Source organism: Haliotis cracherodii, unplaced genomic scaffold, assembly GCF_022045235.1.
Source record: "Haliotis cracherodii isolate W230 unplaced genomic scaffold, xgHalCrac1.p SCAF_18, whole genome shotgun sequence".
NCBI classification, from domain to species: domain Eukaryota; kingdom Metazoa; phylum Mollusca; class Gastropoda; order Lepetellida; family Haliotidae; genus Haliotis; species Haliotis cracherodii.
The window spans coordinates 26,598,813-26,619,533 of record NW_027266273.1 but is presented as its reverse complement, the minus strand read 5'-3'; the positions used below and the strand labels follow the sequence as shown (position 1 = coordinate 26,619,533).

Here is a 20,721-nt window from a genome sequence, read left to right as displayed (position 1 = left end):
AGCTGCATGGCATGCCTCGATGAGCCGATCGTCTCTCGGGTCTCCTCGCCTATACTAAACGCAGCTTGATATTACAAAGTCGAATGCAAATGTTTCTATCTTGGTATTGTTTGTGGTGCCTATTATGAACATGTTTTTAAATCTGCATTTCATCTTTTCTCATAATCGATCTTGGAGTATGCGGTGCACTTTATTGACGGGTGTTAATAGCGAAAGCAGTCGATGGTTGACTTCAGTTGTATTCACACACCTCAATGTCTTGTCCATCGATGAATGTAGACGGTGTGCAAATTCAAGTAACTAATACATAAATTACTATACTCATCCCCGTTAGATACCATTTCCTTTACAACTTGTGCATTTCAAAACGTATTAGAGGAGTTTTCTCTTTCTTTCTTTGTAATAAAACTGAATCAAACGAAGACTCGTCGAGTAATCTATATTATGCAGATCAAGCAGATTATAATGGATCAGCAGTCGTACATAATCTACAACGCGTGGCTGCATTTCCATCTTAAAGTCAGTATCCGGTGTACGAACACATTGCCATTAGCTAGCAATCAAAGTTAACTTTGTTCTGCATATTTTGAATATAATGAGACAGTAAACCATTTGACGTTGCTGTATTTGGAATTAAACTGAGATTTGCGGTGGCACAAAGTGATAAATATTCCAAGGCGTCTCCTGTCGGGTCCCCTAGGTACGAACCACCTTAAACTACATCTGCACTTACAACTAATACGAAAAACACATCGTAACCTAACGTAATCGAAAACCATTAATTGTAGCGGAAGCACTTCATATAGAGTACCCACGGGGTAAATCCCGCTGGTAATCTCTATTGGCGGAAAATGTCACGTGTGGAAACACTTACCCCTTATTGGCTGAAACCATACAGCCATCAACTTTGAAGAGAAATTAGATTTAAGGTTCTATTAGGTTCATATGGCGCAGATTGTCAACACACTGATCACGGGCTGGTAAGAGCAAGGACCATTTGACGATGTGCCAATAACATACAGCTTGCCTGGATAGAGGAAATAATGTCATCATTGATTCGCCTTTTGTGCGGTTTGTGAATCATAAACTGACGCGGACCATCAACGAGGAGACTGACGCGGACACCTTGGCTTATAGCCCAGGACTGGATATATATGTATAAGGTTTTCTTTACTGTGTATAACAATTTTAAAGGGATCATATAGAAGATACATTCTGGTAAGTCATTCTTAAAGATTTTATAATATAGATATAATATTGTACAGCATCTACTCTTTTCGGGGTTATAATTTGAATTTTACTTTCATCGGATCAACTGATTCAGGTTATGACTGGCTCAATGATTATTAGTTTAATTGCAATAAACATGATTACGCCAATATCTGTTTAATGATCTTACGTATATGTATATGTATGTGCGTTAATCGCAGATCATGACAACGTATTGATAAGTGTTTAAAGCATGATAACCCGTATGCATGTGTATCTATTACCTACATGTGCAATGGCTGCGTATGCATAAATTACTTATGTGCAGTTAGATACTCTGCGTCATGATCTACGCATGATCTATGTTTAACGCAATATTTAAGTATGTTGAGTGTACAAATGGTATATAATATACATGTATACGTCCACATACAAACACAAACACAAACGCACACGCACACGCTCTCTCAAACACACAATCATTAAAACTAGAACATATGTTTCAGATACATATTAATTTAATCCTAATGCATAAACCGTAAAAGATCAATATATGGTGAAATATTATTTAAACCATGTTGCCTTTGTCTTTGACCGTGCAATGATTAATACATCAGTCACGGAGTCACTTACACACAGTTTCATGTGCACAATGGTCGTTAATGATCGGTATAAGGAGAGCGGGTGATCTCTTACTCACAATTTTGTAATTTCCTAATCTATTTTTAATGTTTGGTTGAATTGTTTGTTGCTTAACGCCGCACTCAGCAATATTCGTGCCAGATATCGGCGATCTGTAAAAAATCGAATATGAACCAGACAATCCAGTGATTGACATCATGAACATCGATCTACGCATTTGGGATACGATGACAGTTATCGGCCAAGTAACAGAGCCAGAACACCCGACAGTCGCCTCTTAGGTATCCTTTCCTTGATCAACGAATATGTAGTCCTTCATTAAATAAGTACATTTCATGCTTCACTTTTCACATTCATGAACGGGCGCTTCGCTTAGACTGCGTGTCTTCAATCCATGCACATGCCTCTCTCGTTGCGACATGCATAACTTGTCGAATTAACAATGACAAATTTACTAACATCAAGACGAATAGTTTATGAACGTGAGCAGAGTTGCGTCCCTTTGGTACACCAAAAATCTATGATTGTGGGTTCGAATCCCGGTTCACCTCGATTATGTTTCTAGGTTTGTCAGCACTATACCCGTGCTCGTTGGTTTCACCTTATATGTAAACGTCTGAGACCTCAATCACTTCGGGTTTTCCTCCCACATTAAGCTGACACGCAATAGTGTTAAAAGCGGCTTTAAACCCCAACCACTATGAACGTGAATATTTGTTGTCTATTCAGTACGTTATTCTGTACATTAACGTCACAATAATTTGGAAACTTTTCGTTAAAATTACTCTTGTCTTTATCAGGGCAAATAAATATCTATGTAATTAATCAATGAGCTCGATTCGGTCCAATATTAATTGTATATCTGCCCCGGGACGTCAGCCCATCACAAACGAAGCATTGTATGTCTGCAACAGATAGAGACACCATCAGGTCTGCCGACAGACCTGTCACACACACACACACACGCAGACATAACTTCGCAAATGTCCCCCACTTCTGAGTTATTGCCAAGGAAACGCTAACGTCACTCTTCCAAACGAACGTGGCGGGAGAGAATGAATATTTGGCAATGAGTTGCAGAAATTATTGTTGTTCGTTTTGTTTCTTATTTAACGTCGCACTCCATTCCGGTAGTATTCGACCTGTGTGACTCGAGTCGCCAAAGAGCGAGATGCACGTGCCAACTGCACAGGGAACATAGTTCACGTTCATCATGCAGAAGCGATTCATGTCGTGTTCGCACATTAACATTTGGAACTCTGACTAACTGATATAGAAGATTTAACGTGCGCTTTCCGACTGTAGCGTATTTCGCACACGGATTTGGAACTCTTGAATACCTGTCTTAAATACAATTATCAAACACAGTGTTGTTTAAACAATTAAGTTGCTGTGAATGTTGGCCATAGTTTAAACAGGTTAGATCACTCGGACGCTGGTGTCTAATTGTTGAAATGGTTAGTTAAGTCACATGTATACCGACGCACGCATCAGTCCCGTGAAGATCCGGGGTAGATTTGGTCTTCTGCAATCCATGCTTGCCGTAAAAGGCGACTAACGGGATCGGGTGGTCAGGCTCGCTGACTTGGTTGATGCATGTCACCGATCCAGATTGTGTGGATCGATGCTCATGATATTAATCACTGGATTAATTGCCACCATTAACCGTCCACGTTTGTTATCTTAAGACAGGTGAGACAGAAACTTGTTTGGAAAGAGGACACGTATATATCGAAACTTTGCGTGGGAGTTTGCCTTCCACATTGAACTGACACGCCGTGATATAACTGGAATACTTTTGAAAGCAGTGTTACACCAAACTCTCCCACTCACTCACTACCACGCTAACGTCAATCTGAAAGTGAACGGACTGAACTTAAACTAACTTTAGAAAATAAGTACACTATTTGTTAAGATTAGCTTCAGCGGTGATACGGCCTTTTCAATCATCAGAGGTGATTATTGTGATTTGATACTTCTGACTGACCGATCAGAGTTGGGTCATGTTCAAATTCATGGTTGAATGTCGCTTCAAGCCACCAATCATATCTCACGAAATAGTAAGCCGGGGGAGACAGGCGTAGAGGCATTACTGAAATATTGGATCTGTTGTGGGACAGTTGTTTGGACATGACGCGATGGCACCAGATACTATTACATTTAATCCAGCTACGTATAGTTTTACACTAAATATTTCAAGCAGTAAACGCAAGTGAGAGATAGTTTCATGACAACTGACATCAAGTGAATATATTATTTCTCATTATAGGGGTAGATGACCTCTAATGTTAGACTAATTAATGTACAATCCAAAGTGGCAGACTTATTTACACGTTTGGTCACGTTCCCTTCCACCGTGTGCTGACGTATACTAGGTTTGACATTACATTTATATCGATGACATTCTCGATCTGAACTGCTTCCAAGCATCCATGTGGGTTGAAACATAATACATGTTTTGCTGTTTTTTTCAGTTGAATGAAGGTATCGATAAATTCATAAAACACAATATTTACTTTAACTTTAACTGAATAATTTTATACTAATAAAGTTTTATACAAACCTCTGAAGCATTCACAATATTGCCCATAAATCGAATACACAATTAGATTTACTGGATAGCCGACAGCGTGGTCATTATGTTATAGCATGTGGGTCACTGAAAGCTTTACTGTGTCGATTACATCGAATGATTCGCCAAGCTGGCCTAATAACTGTAGGTCATGTGTACTTGGTGGTTTTGGGGCGAGCGTGGCCGACTTGTCTACGGAACAGCGTGAGACACGGATGTTGATGCTTGGTACCATACCCGTGTTTCTTGGTTTCACCAAAGTTATGAAGGTAAAATGTTCCCATTTTAAGGCTTCGTGAAATTTGGGGATAAGACATTGAGGTAAATAGTAGTTTCTCTGATCATGCAAATCGGATTTTGTACTACTATTGTTAAATCGAAGAAAACACACTCTGCCAAAACGTTCAACCTCGGTTTCAAATATAGAGAGGGTCTCATTTATTTCAACAATGCCAAGATAAATGAGTATCTTCACCTCATCTAGCCACCAGCGTTGGAAATCAAAGAAGCTGAGAGAGTTCACAATGCTTCCTATCTTTGGCTGTGCTGGGAGATTCATAATATCGGCTACCTCTGTACCAAACTGTATGACAAGAGGGGTGATTTCGATTTTTCAATCTAACTTTCCACTTCCCGTGGAGTAATATATCATCAGCTCCAGCTTATGGCGCCTACAATTCTCAGTTGTTTAGGTACTTTAGTGCATGTACATTTTATTCATATTTCGTGTAAAGTTTATTATTATTACTTTTATCACGGCTCTACTATCAACGCCTGTACAGTCCAGAAATGTTATTGTGGACATCCAAATGAACGTACTAAATGTGACATGCCGCGCTTGTCATCATGAGGCGCGATGCGAGGACCTTCACGTGGAGTTACCACACCATGGCACTCACTTGTAGTACATGGTACTGCATGTTGTTATGATAAATGTTCATGATATTGATAATGTTAAAGTGCTGGCTATTCAAATTGCCATGCAAAGGACAGATCAAAAGAAAGTGTTCGTATTCGATATCTTTCTATAAACTAACAGTTTTACAATATAAACTTAATCTTTATTTGTGCACAATATTTTCCCATCGTACTCAATATGTAAATTATGATTTCCATTACGGAATTTACTTCAACATTTCTCAAATAACTGATTCTTAATGTTTACTGTGTACTGTTCTGGTTGTAATACCAAGTTACACTGCTCATCAAATCTTAATTTAACTTCCACATGTAGATTACAAAGCCATGATACATCTTTCAATCGATAAGCAAGTGAAACAGAAATTATTTTGCGCGTTTCCAATACCCTGTTATAACCAAACGAATCCGCATCCATGGCTAAACAAATCCGACCCTCCAGCATTATCTGATGGGAACAACATATTATAACAAATTCCGGGGTATCATGGCATGGACAACAATTTTATCCAGTAGGATTTACATGTCATAACATACAATAAACACTATCTTCCTAATTCACCACATACAGCATTATTGCTGGTAATACTAGAACACCTGAAATTCGTTCACTGACATATAGCTGAACCCAAACCATACAATAATGTTACATGCTCACGTTCCCTTTATCTACTTCACAGGCGTAAATTAAAATGGGTGCAATCATTCTGTAAAACAACAACATTTATAGATCTACATAAAGGAGACCAGTCAGACCGCCTCATCTGTTTCATATTTAGATCTATGCATAAAGATTCAGAGTGCCAAAACACTCTCAAATAGACTGCATGACAAGAGGGATGACTTCAAATTTCCAAAAGTCAACCTTCCATTCACGTAGAGCAATTTTCGAGCAGCTCCAGCCTTTGGTGTCTACATTTCAACTTTTGAGATACAATCGAGCCTGCTCTTTCTACAAAGGTTTCAAAGAGCGTCATACAACTCTTACTCAGAAGTTCTTTGATCAAGGTAACAACATTCATGGCCTCAGTCAAGCTTTCAAAATGTTTTGTGATAGACATGTACTGGACATTTCCACATTGGACGCGTCAGTGACAATAATGATGTCCTATGCAATTCCCTATTTTGACTTTAGGTGAACTGTTGACTTGTTTTTTCATGTTTGTGACAGATGACTCCGGTGGGACAGGATACGCTCGACCTTCCGAGAATTTGACAGTGATGCATAACACCCGCGCATGATATAGTCGGAATTGTACAATCGACTCTGCAGTATTTCTATTGGAAATGGAAAGTGTTTTGTCGCTTTATTATACCGCTTTATAAACCTTAAAAGCAATAACGTGTCTTCCGTAGCTCTGCTTGTGATAAGTGTAGACAGATTCCCCCAAACTCAGTTGATGTGTAAAATACATACATACATACGACAGTTCGGGCTATGGATTGCCATTAGCCAAACCCAGGATTAACAATGCTTAAACATTAGAAATAGATATACAAATAAATGATTTAAACAATGTAGTCATGTGTTGTAAAGTACAATATATCAGCTCTCAGCGCTATTGAAGATAGGATCGATGTTGACAATCAAGCATGGACTTAATGCATCAAAACAAAAGGAACTGAATCGTGCGTGGGTTTGCAGTAGTCCCAGGTTTCATCCCCGGCGTCTCTCAAATTGGGGAACTCATTCTTGATATCCTGCTCTGATATGATAGTTCTACTGTTCAACAGGGCGTCTTTAAACGTCACCAACTCACAAGAACAATACCGATTTGAGTCACTCGTAAAACAGTGTCCCGATTAGAGGAATGTAGAGCTGAACGATAGTTTGTTTCCTCAAACATTTGGGTATTATCAAACTTGAAGGAGCATTACTACCTGCAAACTATATGTGTAACCAGATTGCAGAGTCAGATTGGAACAAGGCGGAACAGGACTTGACATGTGTCTTTGAGGTAATTTTAGCCCACCATTGTACCCACTCTCCACGCTATTTTACAAAATGTCACAAAACCCAAGCTTTGTGCAATGCAGTTCTAACCCTGTGTGTATAATTTAGATTATGGGTCATATTCATATACTACACATAAAGGAAAATTAATCTACCCTTTAATGAGGCAGCACATCCTTTGTCGTGCCTGAATCAGAATTCTATAACTTGAGATTTGTTCTGATCCCGAACCCAGACAAGTAAGATTAAATCTTCTTCAGAGGCGAATATATTGGAACTGGTTTCTTTCATAAAATGATCCAGAAATATATCTCAAAGAATTTCTTCAATGCAAAATAATGACTTTCGTCATGTCTGTCTCTATGAACGTTTTCCGTCGGGTTGTGGGCTACTGATAGTACTGTATCATCTTCTCTTAAGGATGTTTTGATCATAAAATAAATCGATAACAAAAGTAACTTTTTCGGCATGAAGTGTTCAAGATCTGATTAAAGGAAACGAAGAAGGAACGATTAAATCTTACATCACAGGATTATGTTGTGGAGAGGTTGTTACATGTTCTTTAATTCGCTGTTATAATGATTATATCGATCAATGACAAAACAAAACTCCATTCCTATAACCCTTAACTCCAACATAACCCTGTTCTGGCGCCTAGTTTCATTAGACGTGTGATCTGCAACGCGTTGGCCTCTTTTGCAAATTAACTTGTCTTTCATAATGTACAGAAGTTATTGATGTAACTTTAAAAAAAGCCTCGTCCTCATATCTCATATGAATGTTCTAAACAATCAAATTGATTCCAAGTAGTTCTAAGTCTTATTAAGACCCAGAAAATTCTGTTTTCCTATTTGAAATATAAATGAATCGGCTTACACGGAGCTGCCAATCAATTAATGACCTCGTTGGAATTTTATGTCATAAATATTGAATAAGAAGGATACTGAAGACGCTTGCAGCCTGGGGGATGCTCCCGCTTCTGTTTGTGTGAAACTCGTAATACACAAGATTCAGTGTCTACCCCGAGGGTTAAATGTTCATTATGTTCCAATCACAGTCACATTATCTGGCAGAGGAGTTTAATCTGATGTCCTACAATCAATACTTTGACAGTTGCCACCATAGTCTGTTGTTATCTGTTTTATATCCGATGCATTTCCCTATTTTGACTAATCTTGTACCATATGTTCCCGTGATTTTTCAGGTGAACAATTGACTTGCCTTTGCATGTGTTTATGACGAGTGCCATCGCTGGGGCAGGGTAGGCTCACCTTTTAGCGAACACCTGGTATTATTATTATTTGATAGTGATTCATGAATACATGCAGCCGGAATCGTACAATCGACTCTGCTTTTTGCAAAGATTTCTATTGGATATGGAAAGTGTTTTGTCACTTTATGTACATCAGTGTTAAACTAGCTATAGCAGTCGGTCGTTGTGTGTATACAGGTACATAGTGTTGTGTTTCATACGTGCTGCACATGTGTTGGAAGTTACATATATGATAATTGGTGACGTTGGAACAGTCTGTACATACATACATACATTCGACTCGTTATAATCGACATACATCTATTAGTATCATTGTCATCCCTGTAATATAGTCTCCGTGAGATGTTATTGGCCGGGCTCCGTTCCACAAAGTGATCTTAGCGCTACGTTGATCGTAACTCCCATTCTTTAACACTGACTTACGACAATCGTAGCGCTAAGATCTCTTTGTGGAACGGGGCCCTGGTCTTGTGGAGTATCAATTCTAGACCATCAAAATACTGTACGGAAATAATTTAAACAAGTTGGTTCCAGTCCCGATGGAAAGCCCTATTTTAACGACATCTTCTCCTAACACCTATTGTAATACAAACAATTATCTGAACTCAATACCCCAACTTCCCTCCGTGTGAGAAGGGATATGAAGCGCCTGAGTATAATTCGGGTATGTGCCTAGAAATAATGGAAAGGTGAAAATAGAACACTATATTGACCAGTCGATGACCTCCTGGATGGATACAAACGTTATCCGGAAGATGACGGTTGGAATGAAAGATGGCTTAGCAGTAGATGATGTCGGGTTACTTGCCCTTGGACATAATCTGCAGTGAAACGAGATGTTGATGCCTAATTCAGAGAGTCATTACCTCGTAAACGCGGACTTCGCTTAGCGCGTGCTTTGATGTTGTGTAACTGGTTACTGTTGGTGATAGCCGTTATTAAGCCCCATCAACCGTCATCGTTGTCGGAAACATGACCTGTTCATGACGCATGCTATTTGTATGAACTTTATGCAGTTTTTATTATGCGTTATAATGTTTCCTAAGAGATGGCTTTTAAACTTTCTGTTGCGTTTATTGAGATATCAACGTACATGCTGGTGTGTTCATGATTTTTATATTCGTGCCGCCATAATTTCAAAACTATATTGTAGTCTGTTATAATAACTAGATCAAAATAAGTCAATAGTAATAACTTGCTTATTTAATCATAACTCGCAAATACTGTAGACAACGACACGAAGTCTGTGACATTAGCCCCGCCCACTATATTACCAGTCAATCATGAAACAGTATTCTTCTTGGGGTGCGGCCAAGTCACTTATTGTTAGGTTCATGAAAACATAAACGCAAAAACAAAATTGCTTGAATGTCATGGAATCACTTGCAAGAATGTATTTAATTTTGTGGAAATATCCTCAACAATCATGATAGTTACATCTAAATTCTTCCTGGAATATACCCGGCATTAACAAACAGATTATTATGAAATAAGCCTGCTCTCCTTCCTGGACAAGCTATTGTTTCACTGCCTATCGCTGTCGCCATAGAACAGCGCCATCATATCTGATGTACGAAGCCTCAGATCTACCAGCATGCGGCAACTACGTACTTCAAATTTCACATTAATGTCTGTTTTTTCCCCATCATTATTCCTGTTTTGCACCGAAGTTGTGGAACTCTTTACTCCAGCATATCGGTATATTATTCTTCCCTTTAAACCAAGCTTCTTTTCAAGAACACAAGTACTGCACAACTCCTATGTTGTTTGTTTAATTGTCTGTTGCCTAACGCCGCGTTCAGAAATATTCCAGCTGTATGCTGGCTCCTGTGTAGCGAGTAGGTGGATGTTGGCGGCTGGAAAATGGGGTAATATTATATTATGTTCAGATTAAAATAGAAAAAGGAAGCAAAGAGGGTTTGCGTGATCCTGGCACACTGTCAGGCTGGTTAGGCTCATCATAAGCGCAGGGTCCTTGCCCCCTCTACACTCAGCCCAGACAGCAAATGGGACTTCTCCCAGGAAGCGCTGCCAAATCAAACCCACCAAGAACTTTTCGGAGAATGTTAAGTCTCCCCAACACTGCAGCCTTCTGTATTACCCAGGTTGTCAGAAGGGCTGTATTCCTGGCAGCAAACCCGGGTACTCTCCCAATCTCAGTCAACAGATTGGGAGCTACCAAACCTTAGGCACCGAGAACAATGGGGAGTCGGACAACTTGGTACTTGGGATGCAAGCGTGACATTTCGAAAGCGAGGTTATTATTACTAATATTTTTATTATTGATTTATCAAGTAGCTTCCTGATGCTGTGATACGTAAACTGAACTATGTAATCTCTCACTGACTCAATATTTCACAGCTTTTCACAGAGATGTAATTGACATCTATCGCCCATTGACATGTGTGTAATGACTTAAGGTGTATATTTCCGTGACAAATTATAACGTGTGTCGGCAAGGAATAACAAGCATAAGTTACAGGATGAGCGTATATCACACTGTCACATTCTGCATAGTGGATGTCCTTTTTGATATAATGTAGCATACATTTACCTCCATTACCGCTTCTATAAGACTTTCTGTTTGGAAATGCGACTGTCCAACGTCATGTATACTAATCAGCATATTGTACGTTTATATTCCATGGCCCGGTTCGCCCCGATTATGTTTCTAGGTTTGTCAGCTCCATACCCGTGCTCGTCAGTTTCACCGAAGTGGTAAATGTCTGAGACCTGCATCACTTCGGGCTTTCCTCCAACATTAAGTTGACACGCCGTTATATAACTGGAATAATGTTAAAGCGGTGTTAAACCAAACTCACTCACTCACTCACTCACTCACCCTAATCCACGGTGTGCCGCACTCAGCAATATTCCAGCTATGTGACGGCAGTCAGTAAATAATCGAGACTGGACCAGACATTCCAGTGATTGACATCATGAGCATAGATCTACGCAATTGGGATACGATGGCATGCATCAGTCAAGTCAGCGAGCCTGACCCCCCGATCCTGTAACAAAAAGGCATGGATTGCTGAAGACCAGTGATTACCCGGAATCTTCACGGGACTATATCAACGTGTAATTATGTGATATCTGTATTCAATCAAACACTGAGTGGAATGCACTATGGATACACAATGCGGAACACATTTTCTACTTGGGATTAGTTAAATACACAAGTGTATTCTAGTCAGTATAACCTTATTATGAAAAGACGTTATGAGGTACTATGAAGTGTAAATTAGTGTTAAAAAAACGAATTTACCTTCTACGGAGATTCATATTTTATGGGGAAAGTAACAGTAATCAGGAAAACAGTCTCTGGAGTCCTACGATTAGGGCGTGGAAGTTAAAACAATAATACAAGATAACGAGAAGTATTCCTTATATTTTTTAATCAGGTTATTGTTTTCGTTTAGAACGTCAGGCTACATGAATGATTGCTCCCATTCCAATGAAGCATAATATCAGATAATCTATTCGTACACACTCGCCGTCACGACATGCCAATAACTGTAGTCACGTGGTACTCATGAATACAGTATCCCATGTATGTGATGCAGTAGCTCTTTACAGCTGTGTAATGTTTAAGATGTTTAAAATGAGTGCCATAACAATCTTTGACGCGATCCATGGCAGAGCGGAACGACCCTTCAGCTTAAAACCCATAGCTTTAAATGGGAAGTCTACACAAACATTAAACTAACTTACACTTTATTGATATATAATTGATATATAATTGGTGGATATAACATACAGATACAACGTCTAGAATGATAATGATATCTACATTAACGTGACGTATTTCATGTATAAATACTTAGATCAAGATGAAACGCACCATGGTATATCCCCATTTAGTGTCGAGTTTGTGATGTCATATTTTTCCGCCGTCGTGCCAAATAAAAGAAAGCCTCAAGAAATACCACAATACTCAATACAGTCCCTGTATCCAATAATTCACAAAGTCAGAGAGATATTTTTCTTTGTCATCAATGTTTGTCCAACTTTTCCAACTTATGTTTTTTTCCTAACTTTTGTCACATTTTGGTTGCATTTTCGTTTGCCTGCAATTGGGGGGCATTATTGACGTTTTGTGTTTGCTGACTTATCCAGTACAGAAATAAGATATGTTACTATCAAATATCAGCAGCTCGTGTTAGTGTTCACATTTTCCAAAATAACATGTGAAAGTAAAACAGAGGAACTCCTCTCCCAGGTGATGTTGAGTTTGTAACGACGGCCTATCTGGGTGAGCACTGTGATTTAGTGTCGGTCGCAGACCTGAAGTGCACACGAATTGAATCTGCACACCATTCTTATTTAACCGTTTTGCACAGAATTAAAAATGGATTCTCACTTCTGTAGCACCTGTATTTATTAATGCCTCATTGATGTAGTTGATAGAAAGTCTGCCAGGAGTGCGGAAGTAGCTGGTTCGATGCCCTGGCCAAGATGCCGTTAAAGGATGGCACTTGTTAGTACCCTGACTGGCGCTCGGCATTACGGGTATAAGTCCTGATATATCAAACTATGAAGTGGCCAGATGACATTCGTGGCAAGTGTTAAAGGGACATGTCAGTCTTTAAGAAAGGACGACTCAGGTAGGACTGCGGCATGGCATCAACGTGGATTAGCACGACAAAGTCAGGATCAGCACAAGCAGACATAGACACACGTTCATGCTTTTTAGTACGTTAGTGAAATATTCTTCAGCTCGACAGTACACCTCATTTCAACTCAACCCACCTGTGCCACCTTAACGAGTGTGCTTGAAGCCGCAGCCGCGATTACCATAGACAGATCAAAAGGCGTTTGGCACGAATGTCATGATTTTAAATGCCGATAACTCATGTTATTATTTTATTGTTCATGAAACAGTTTAATAGTGGCTCTTAGGAATTAGACTTCCTCGGAAAGACGTTAACGTGGATGTACAAAGTAAAGTTAATTAAACATACAACATAAAAGAATAGTAAATATTATTCATTTCAGTTTTGGTGTACATTTGCCATTTAACGTCAATGATGTCTTCTTTGAACATTCTTATTTTTACAGTCGTAATGGTAACACATTTAATACACTAACCAAACATTGACAAAAGTTCTGTGACCCGAACGTTCAAAGTGAACCTTTGATTTGGATACTAAAATAACTTAACATTAAGGAATATTGGTTGATATGCAGTCGCACTGTGGAACAGGTCTACATATAGACTATCGGAAATGAAACGATCGGCCAGGCTTTGCTTTCTTGGCCATTTATTTCACAATGAAAACAGGACAACGTAATTAGTTGGGCACGGCGCAGCTCCGATGTTATTACCCAAAACAAACACCAACCGTGAGATATCATCATCTAACTATCATATGCTCGAAAATACATGAAATGATTAATGCATGTTCCATTAACCAGGCTACTGAAACCCCCCTATGAAATAGCGATAGTGTAACAGAACCATAACACACCTCAGGGAAAGGTCGTACAGTTGCTTCCTGTGAAGGAAATGGTGTAAATGTAACGTTCGCGTCGGCTGAGTTTGAGTGAGTGGTAGTTGGCATTGTTTCGGCATCACATGCCTTTTCAATGCAAATTGAGTGAGTGGCTGGTGTTATCGGCTGAGCCGACAGAGTTTGACATGCGAACGCCTTTCGCGAACACCAGGTGTCATCGCGGATTTTCAATGACACGTTAATATAATGTTCAACACTATTTTGCCATCTACCTATAGTGGAATCTGCTTCGGCGGATAATCGAGATCGATATATTCTAGCACTGACGTTTTATATTTATCCGTTTCTATTATTTCATATCATACCATGCAAACATAGATAGTTATATTATCCAAGAGTAACCATCGCTTTGACTTTCTTTCAGGTGATCTGGACACAAAACCTCTTGTAAAATGCCGTCAAGTGAACCCAGCCTGGCGGGCGTGTATAATGTGACAGCGTCTCGTTTTGACGACAACAATGTGACAGACATGAACGTCACAGCAGAGCTAGGCACCACCACACCGAGTCCCTGGGGTAGGTTTGGGCCCATCGAGCAGTACGGGGAGTTCTGGGCTGGATACTACATCAACTTGTACTATCTGTGGGTGGTGTTTGCGGTTGGATTCCCAGGGAACATCGCAAGCTTCGTGACTGTCTTGCGAATGCCTCCTCTCACGTCATCAACAGGATATGTTGCTGCGCTGGCGGTGATGGACAACCTTGGTATTATATGTAAACTGTTATTTCATCAACTGACGCTCTATGATGTTCAAATGGGAGCAGGTAGTTGTCAGGTGTTGTACTTCTTTGGTTCATTCTTCATCATGTACGCCAACTGGATTCTGGTAGCGATGTCTGTAGAGCGCTTCATAGCCATCTGGTTCCCTCTGCGAGTCACGACACTGTGTACCGGCACCAAATCCATCCTCTTGATGATCATCATAGCATTCGTCATCATCGGCGCGGATCTCCATTTCCTGTGGACATCTACAGTTGAGGTGACGGGCAAGGATGTCCGTTGTACTTTTAATAAAGAACACATTGAATTTATTGAGAAAGTCTGGTACTGGATAGATGGCTGTCTGTACGCTATCATACCCTGCATCCTGCTCGTCATGTTCAATGGACTCATCATCCTTGGTATCAGGAAGTCTCGGAAAATCCAGAAGGACCTGACAAACAACAAGAGTGACCAGATGGCTGAGAAGTATCGCCAACAACGCCAGATAACCATAATGCTCATCGTCGTCTCGATTGTGTTCGTGGTGCTAGTGTTACCAAACTGTCTCTTCTTCATCGTCAAACCTTACTGGGTTTTTGAATCTGGAAGCCATGGTCAGGCGGTCAATTACCTTGTTAGCCAGTTGATATTTCTGCTCTCGGATTTCAATCATGCTATCAACTTTTACTTGTACTTTCTCACAGCCCGGCGCTTCAGACGGCGATTTACTGACACCTTGTGCTGCCAGACATCCGGCCGCAAGCCGTTTACAAGCATCATGCGTACAGCCAACTCCAATATATCCAATACGTCGATATACACGACTCAAACATCCATGAATGGCTTTGCGAGGGAGAGCGGCAACAACAACTCCAAGAAATACCACACAACTACAACATGAGTGAGTGAGTTGGTTTTAACGCCGCTATGAACATTATTCGCGTTATATCACGGCGTGTCAGCTTAATGTTGGAGGAAAGCCCGAAGTGATGCAGGTCTCAGCACGTGTATGGTGATAGCAAACCTTGAAACATAATCAGGTCGAACCGGGATTCTAACCCATGGTCATTGATTTCAGTCGTGCCAATGGACGCAACTCTGCACAGCGACGTCAAAGAAGCCTTGGCCACCCGTGCCCAAAAGTACGAAGTGAAACGATGAGGAAAGAGTGAAATGTTTTATCATTTTTCATGTTTTATCCGCAGCGATAAGCAACAGTATCTGTTATTTTGATATATTTCGAATTACCAAACTGAATCATAAAATATTGCATCTAACGAAGTTTTGAAATAACTTGTTGCCCAAAGTTGTAGATGTTACCTGTCTTAAATAAATCTTACGTTCAAATGGAATACACAAAGACACGGGGTGGGTCAGTTCTCTTGATTGTGGACGTGACTCCCAGATTCAGGTTGGTCATGGTGCTTGTCCTGTCTGAACGTCTTGTCCGAAGTATTGAACGTCTCATATGTTCATCAATTGGGGCATCCCTCCTACATTACGCCTGATCCGTGATTTAACTGAAATAATGTTCAAAACGGGGTTGACCTCAGTTAACTCACCGACTTGAACAAATCGAAATGAAGCTGTGTGGAGCTGGAGAGCATATTTCAGGCTGGACTCTATATCCCAAGTACATATCGGACTGAAATCTATTCCCCATGTATGTATCAGACTGAAATAATTACACATGTACATTTAAAACTGACATATAATTCCCATACACATATCAGGCATTTGTCACGTCAGGTGGTCAAGACCTACTTATTAGGTCGTTTAGCATTGTCAAAACGCTCAAATAGCAATACCTGTGACCACAAAGTATTCCTCATGACAAACCGAATGGTAACGAGGAATTATTGCATAATGTGTATTTAAATTGGGTTAGCTATGATGTCCGATGCAATTCCCTATTTTGACTTGTACCCAATGTTTTCGTGTGTTTTTTTCAATTGAACAATTGACTTGCTTTTTATGCGTTTGTGACGGATGTCACCGGTGGGGCAGGGTATGCTTAACTTTTCGAGAATACCTGATGTCATCATTATTTGATAGAGATTCATTAAAGACATGCTCATGTTAAAGTCGTACATTCACACAATTGACTCTGCCTTTAGCAGAGATTTCTGGTGAATATGGAAAGGGCTTTGTCGCTTTTATTTAGACGTTCAGGGGGATCTTTATGACAACTGCAAAGTCATTACGCCTGATCAGTGTCTGTACCTTGTATAATCTTTCTGGAGTAATAAACTCCGACAATTCATGTGTGGGTTTACATTACAATCTGTGGGAACGCCTGTTATGCATGCACTATTATATGTGTTGTTATGATCATGTTGCTGTAGACAACGACTATCATAGTACCTGTACCTCTATACAAGAATGATGTACATCCAGTATAAATCATCTGTCGCTGCAGTTTCAGCAAAGGGCACATTATGTGGTCGTTTGTGGCCTGCCGGAACTTCATATGTTTAGAAATGAGAACGGCACAGCATTACAAGAGTTATCCAATGTATTCATATGAATGAAAATATTACGCATTAGACATTTTGTGGACATGTAATAACACTCAATTTAGAGGACAGATAATGAGTTATAAGCTTGATCTTAGAGGATTTTAGGAAGCCTATTTAAATTTTGGGACATGGAAAAGTCAAAACTAAGTTTATTTATTTGAAGATATAGGACAAGCTATGCATTTGTATGGTAAAACAATAATCTTTGGTCGCGGACGTTTGGGTTTTACAGTTTAACACATATTTATGAACCTGATCACGTTCTTTGCCCAAAGTTTGCCAAAAGTGTAATAAGGGGGGAATGATCACTCCTCTGAGCGTGTCCAATCATGCTCCTAACGATACTTCATAACTATAAAATCTGACATAATCGTTAATTCATAGTTACATTTCGTCGTAGACGTACATCTGGTTACCGTGATTGTAATATTTAAGTTCATATGCATCTGTTAACATGATTGTAGAGGTATATTAGGCGAAGTACCCCATAACTGTAACTCAACAGGTTGAAATATGTATATTCTCTATATTACATTTATCCTTGTTTCGTCAACAAGTTGATAATTGTATATCCTCGACATTCATCTATCCTTGTATCACACCGCCTCCGTGGTGGAGAGCGCAAGGTCCTGGGTTGGATCCCAGGCCACGTAAAACCGAAAGACGTTTAAAGATGGTACTTGTTGTTACCCTGCCTGGCGCTCGGTATTAAGGGACGAAAACAAGTCAGTATATTGTGTCTGGGTTTGGTATTCATGTTTAACTGCGGCATCTTAGTGGGCTAGCACTGTGATATCGGCATCAGTCCGGACTAGTACAAGCAGCTACACACAGACGTGCATGTGCGTCGCTATATAAGTGCAATAATCTTGGACGCGACGTTAAACCCCATTTCACCTCACTTATCACTGTATCATCATCAAGTTGATGGGTATGTATCATATTTAGTACAGCATCGTCTACATGGATTTATTTCATATCCATCTCCTTTTGATCAGCAAGTTAATGTCCTCTATATACCACTATGTCCTCTATATACCATCTGTCGTTGTATTGATGTATATTCCCTATGTTACATCTATTCCTGCATCGTCAACAATTTGCTATCTGCATATGCTACAGATTAGCGCTTAAGCTGTATTCAAGTTGGTATTTATATCAAATGACAATATATATCAATGTGTATATCCGACATAATAAGCACAAAGAACTATAAAAATGTGTCGTTTCGTGCATGACATAGTGATCTGTATAAAGAAATGTTGTTTTGTTTTATCCTTTATACAACTTCACTGACTTATTCGAATCTTAAAAACAAGCATGGACAGATTATGCTTAGGGCAATTTCGAAAGAAGCAGGTTTGGAGCATCTGCAATGTCAGTTATTGCAATCAGGAGGTGTTGTCTGGAAGATAGATCTATCCATTGTGTCAACACCTCCTATATGAGTATTTCGTACGAGACAAACGACTTGGAGACGGTCGATGATGAGCTGCCGGATGATCTGTCAGCGGTATGTTCCTAGTGGTAGGTTGAAGACATTAATGACGAGGTGGTGAGAAGATAACTCCCAACTTGACGAAGGTGCTATCGCCGTTTCTGCACTGTGTTCACAGAGTAACAATTCATCAACCTTGAGACCTGTGCCACATCTCTGAGTGGATGAAAATAATTCACACATGCGACATCATACCTCGGAAAATAAGTTACGTAAACTTCAAAACACATGCCTTTCTAAATGTTGATTGATATTATTTTTAAAAGAAATACATATTGAACATAATGCACCTAGTAGATACATATCTATTTTGTATTGAACACTGTCTCAGTAAGTTGCATACAATTATAATATAATTGTCCTTATTCGTTTGAAAATATTTCTTACACATGTATGTACATTTAAGGTAATCGTTGTTTAGGAATACCTTAACACGTCAATACATGTACATGCAAAGGTAAAAATGGAGAAAGAGCCGTTGCAAATGGGGTAAACCTTGTCTGTAATAAAATAATAAAAATACACGTTCACCCAATTGGTAAAGTATTTTTGTAATTCATTGTCGTAGATTATGAGCTGTCGGTGCGATGTACAGTCCACTAATAGCACTCTGTCATTGTTGATATATTATGTGAGGCTAGCAGTAATTATGTCATACCCTTATTGTTTACGTAACAACATCCATATGCTTATGCGGAAGGTGTAATTCACAGTATTTTATGATGAATTTCACAATGATTTCCGAGATCGTGTTGGGTTAATGTGTGGCGAGTTCATCATTCGTGAAAGGAGGAATTATGGTGGATTTCTGTATTTGATAAGACAAAATTTAGTTCAATCGGTACAGTACCAGTACATGTAATACTCTTTTCTTAAAATGCACTAAACGGTCCTACTTACGAAGAATACCTCAAAGTTTTTGATAATTATAATTGGTTTGGCATTTCATTCTTTTCTTACAGATGTGTTTTAATGAAAGTTTGAATAAACACATCTAAACGTTCTGATTGAGAATTGTCTGTACATAATTTGTCAATCCTTTCGCAAAGTCGAAATACCAGCTGCATTAGTTTATTGTGTTGACGTAACTGAATTGATTCTGTCAGTAATTGTGTTTGTACAACCGTGAACTATTATTGATTTTGTTGAATTTATACAGTCTTCATTGTACACTGTTAGACATATCGCAATAAATGTTGTTTGGAAAATGTTGATAATTTGATAATTTGTTGATATATGTTTTTACAGCCCTTATAGATGCAGCTAAAATCGAACATACATTGAAATGCATTTGGACGTTCAAATAGACCAACAAGATGTTTAAATGGACAATAAAGTGCGATTGTTTATCAAATTGTTCTTCTTTTGGTAACTGTTGTCAATACAGTTTGATATTTTCACATGCATCTCGTAATGGCTTGTACCATCTGAAAATATACCCCTACATCGGTACACACAAGAAGTGGATTCAAATATATTCCCAGCTATACACTAAACAATAGCTAACTGGAAAAACCATCGTAACATCTAAAGCGCACTACAGCAATTCATTCAGCTATTAGTATATTCCGTTCTGAAGTACAAACAGGTCTATATAATGAAGATATTCAAAATGAAATCTAGTTTTTCTAAACGTGCCGGCTTTCCATTTATTTTAAAAGGCTTATGGATACTATTTGAATGTAAATATTGAAAAGTAAATTCATTTTATACATATTGGTTTCGATGAAGTAGAATCTGTGTAAAAATTGGTTTCTTTCGTTTTCTAAAAATGGACAGATAATGGAACTCATCATCTATCTCAGACAGCATACAAAGTGGACATTTGCTTTCGGTTAAAGGTATTTTTCTCTATTTCCCAATTTCAATAGGTAGATTATGGATACAGGTTCTAAACTTAATTAAGACTCGCCAAAC

General features: G+C 39.2%; 1 protein-coding gene across 3 annotated transcripts in view; it reads left to right on the top strand.

Moving 5' to 3' along the window:
* LOC139465945 (delta-type opioid receptor-like) overlaps window positions 1-20,058 on the top strand; it is a 98,497-nt gene extending 78,439 nt beyond the window's left edge. For 2 of the 3 annotated variants that reach the window (XM_071247953.1, XM_071247954.1), the window contains exon 3: window positions 14,449-20,058. In XM_071247953.1, the coding sequence (XP_071104054.1) occupies window positions 14,477-15,688 (1,212 nt within the window). In that variant the 5' untranslated portion in view covers window positions 14,449-14,476 and the 3' untranslated portion in view covers window positions 15,689-20,058. Of the gene's footprint in view, window positions 1-965; window positions 1,219-14,448 lie in introns of those variants that run through there. The other variant, XM_071247955.1, reaches the window with a different exon arrangement.
* The last annotated feature ends 663 nt before the right edge of the window (window positions 20,059-20,721 follow it).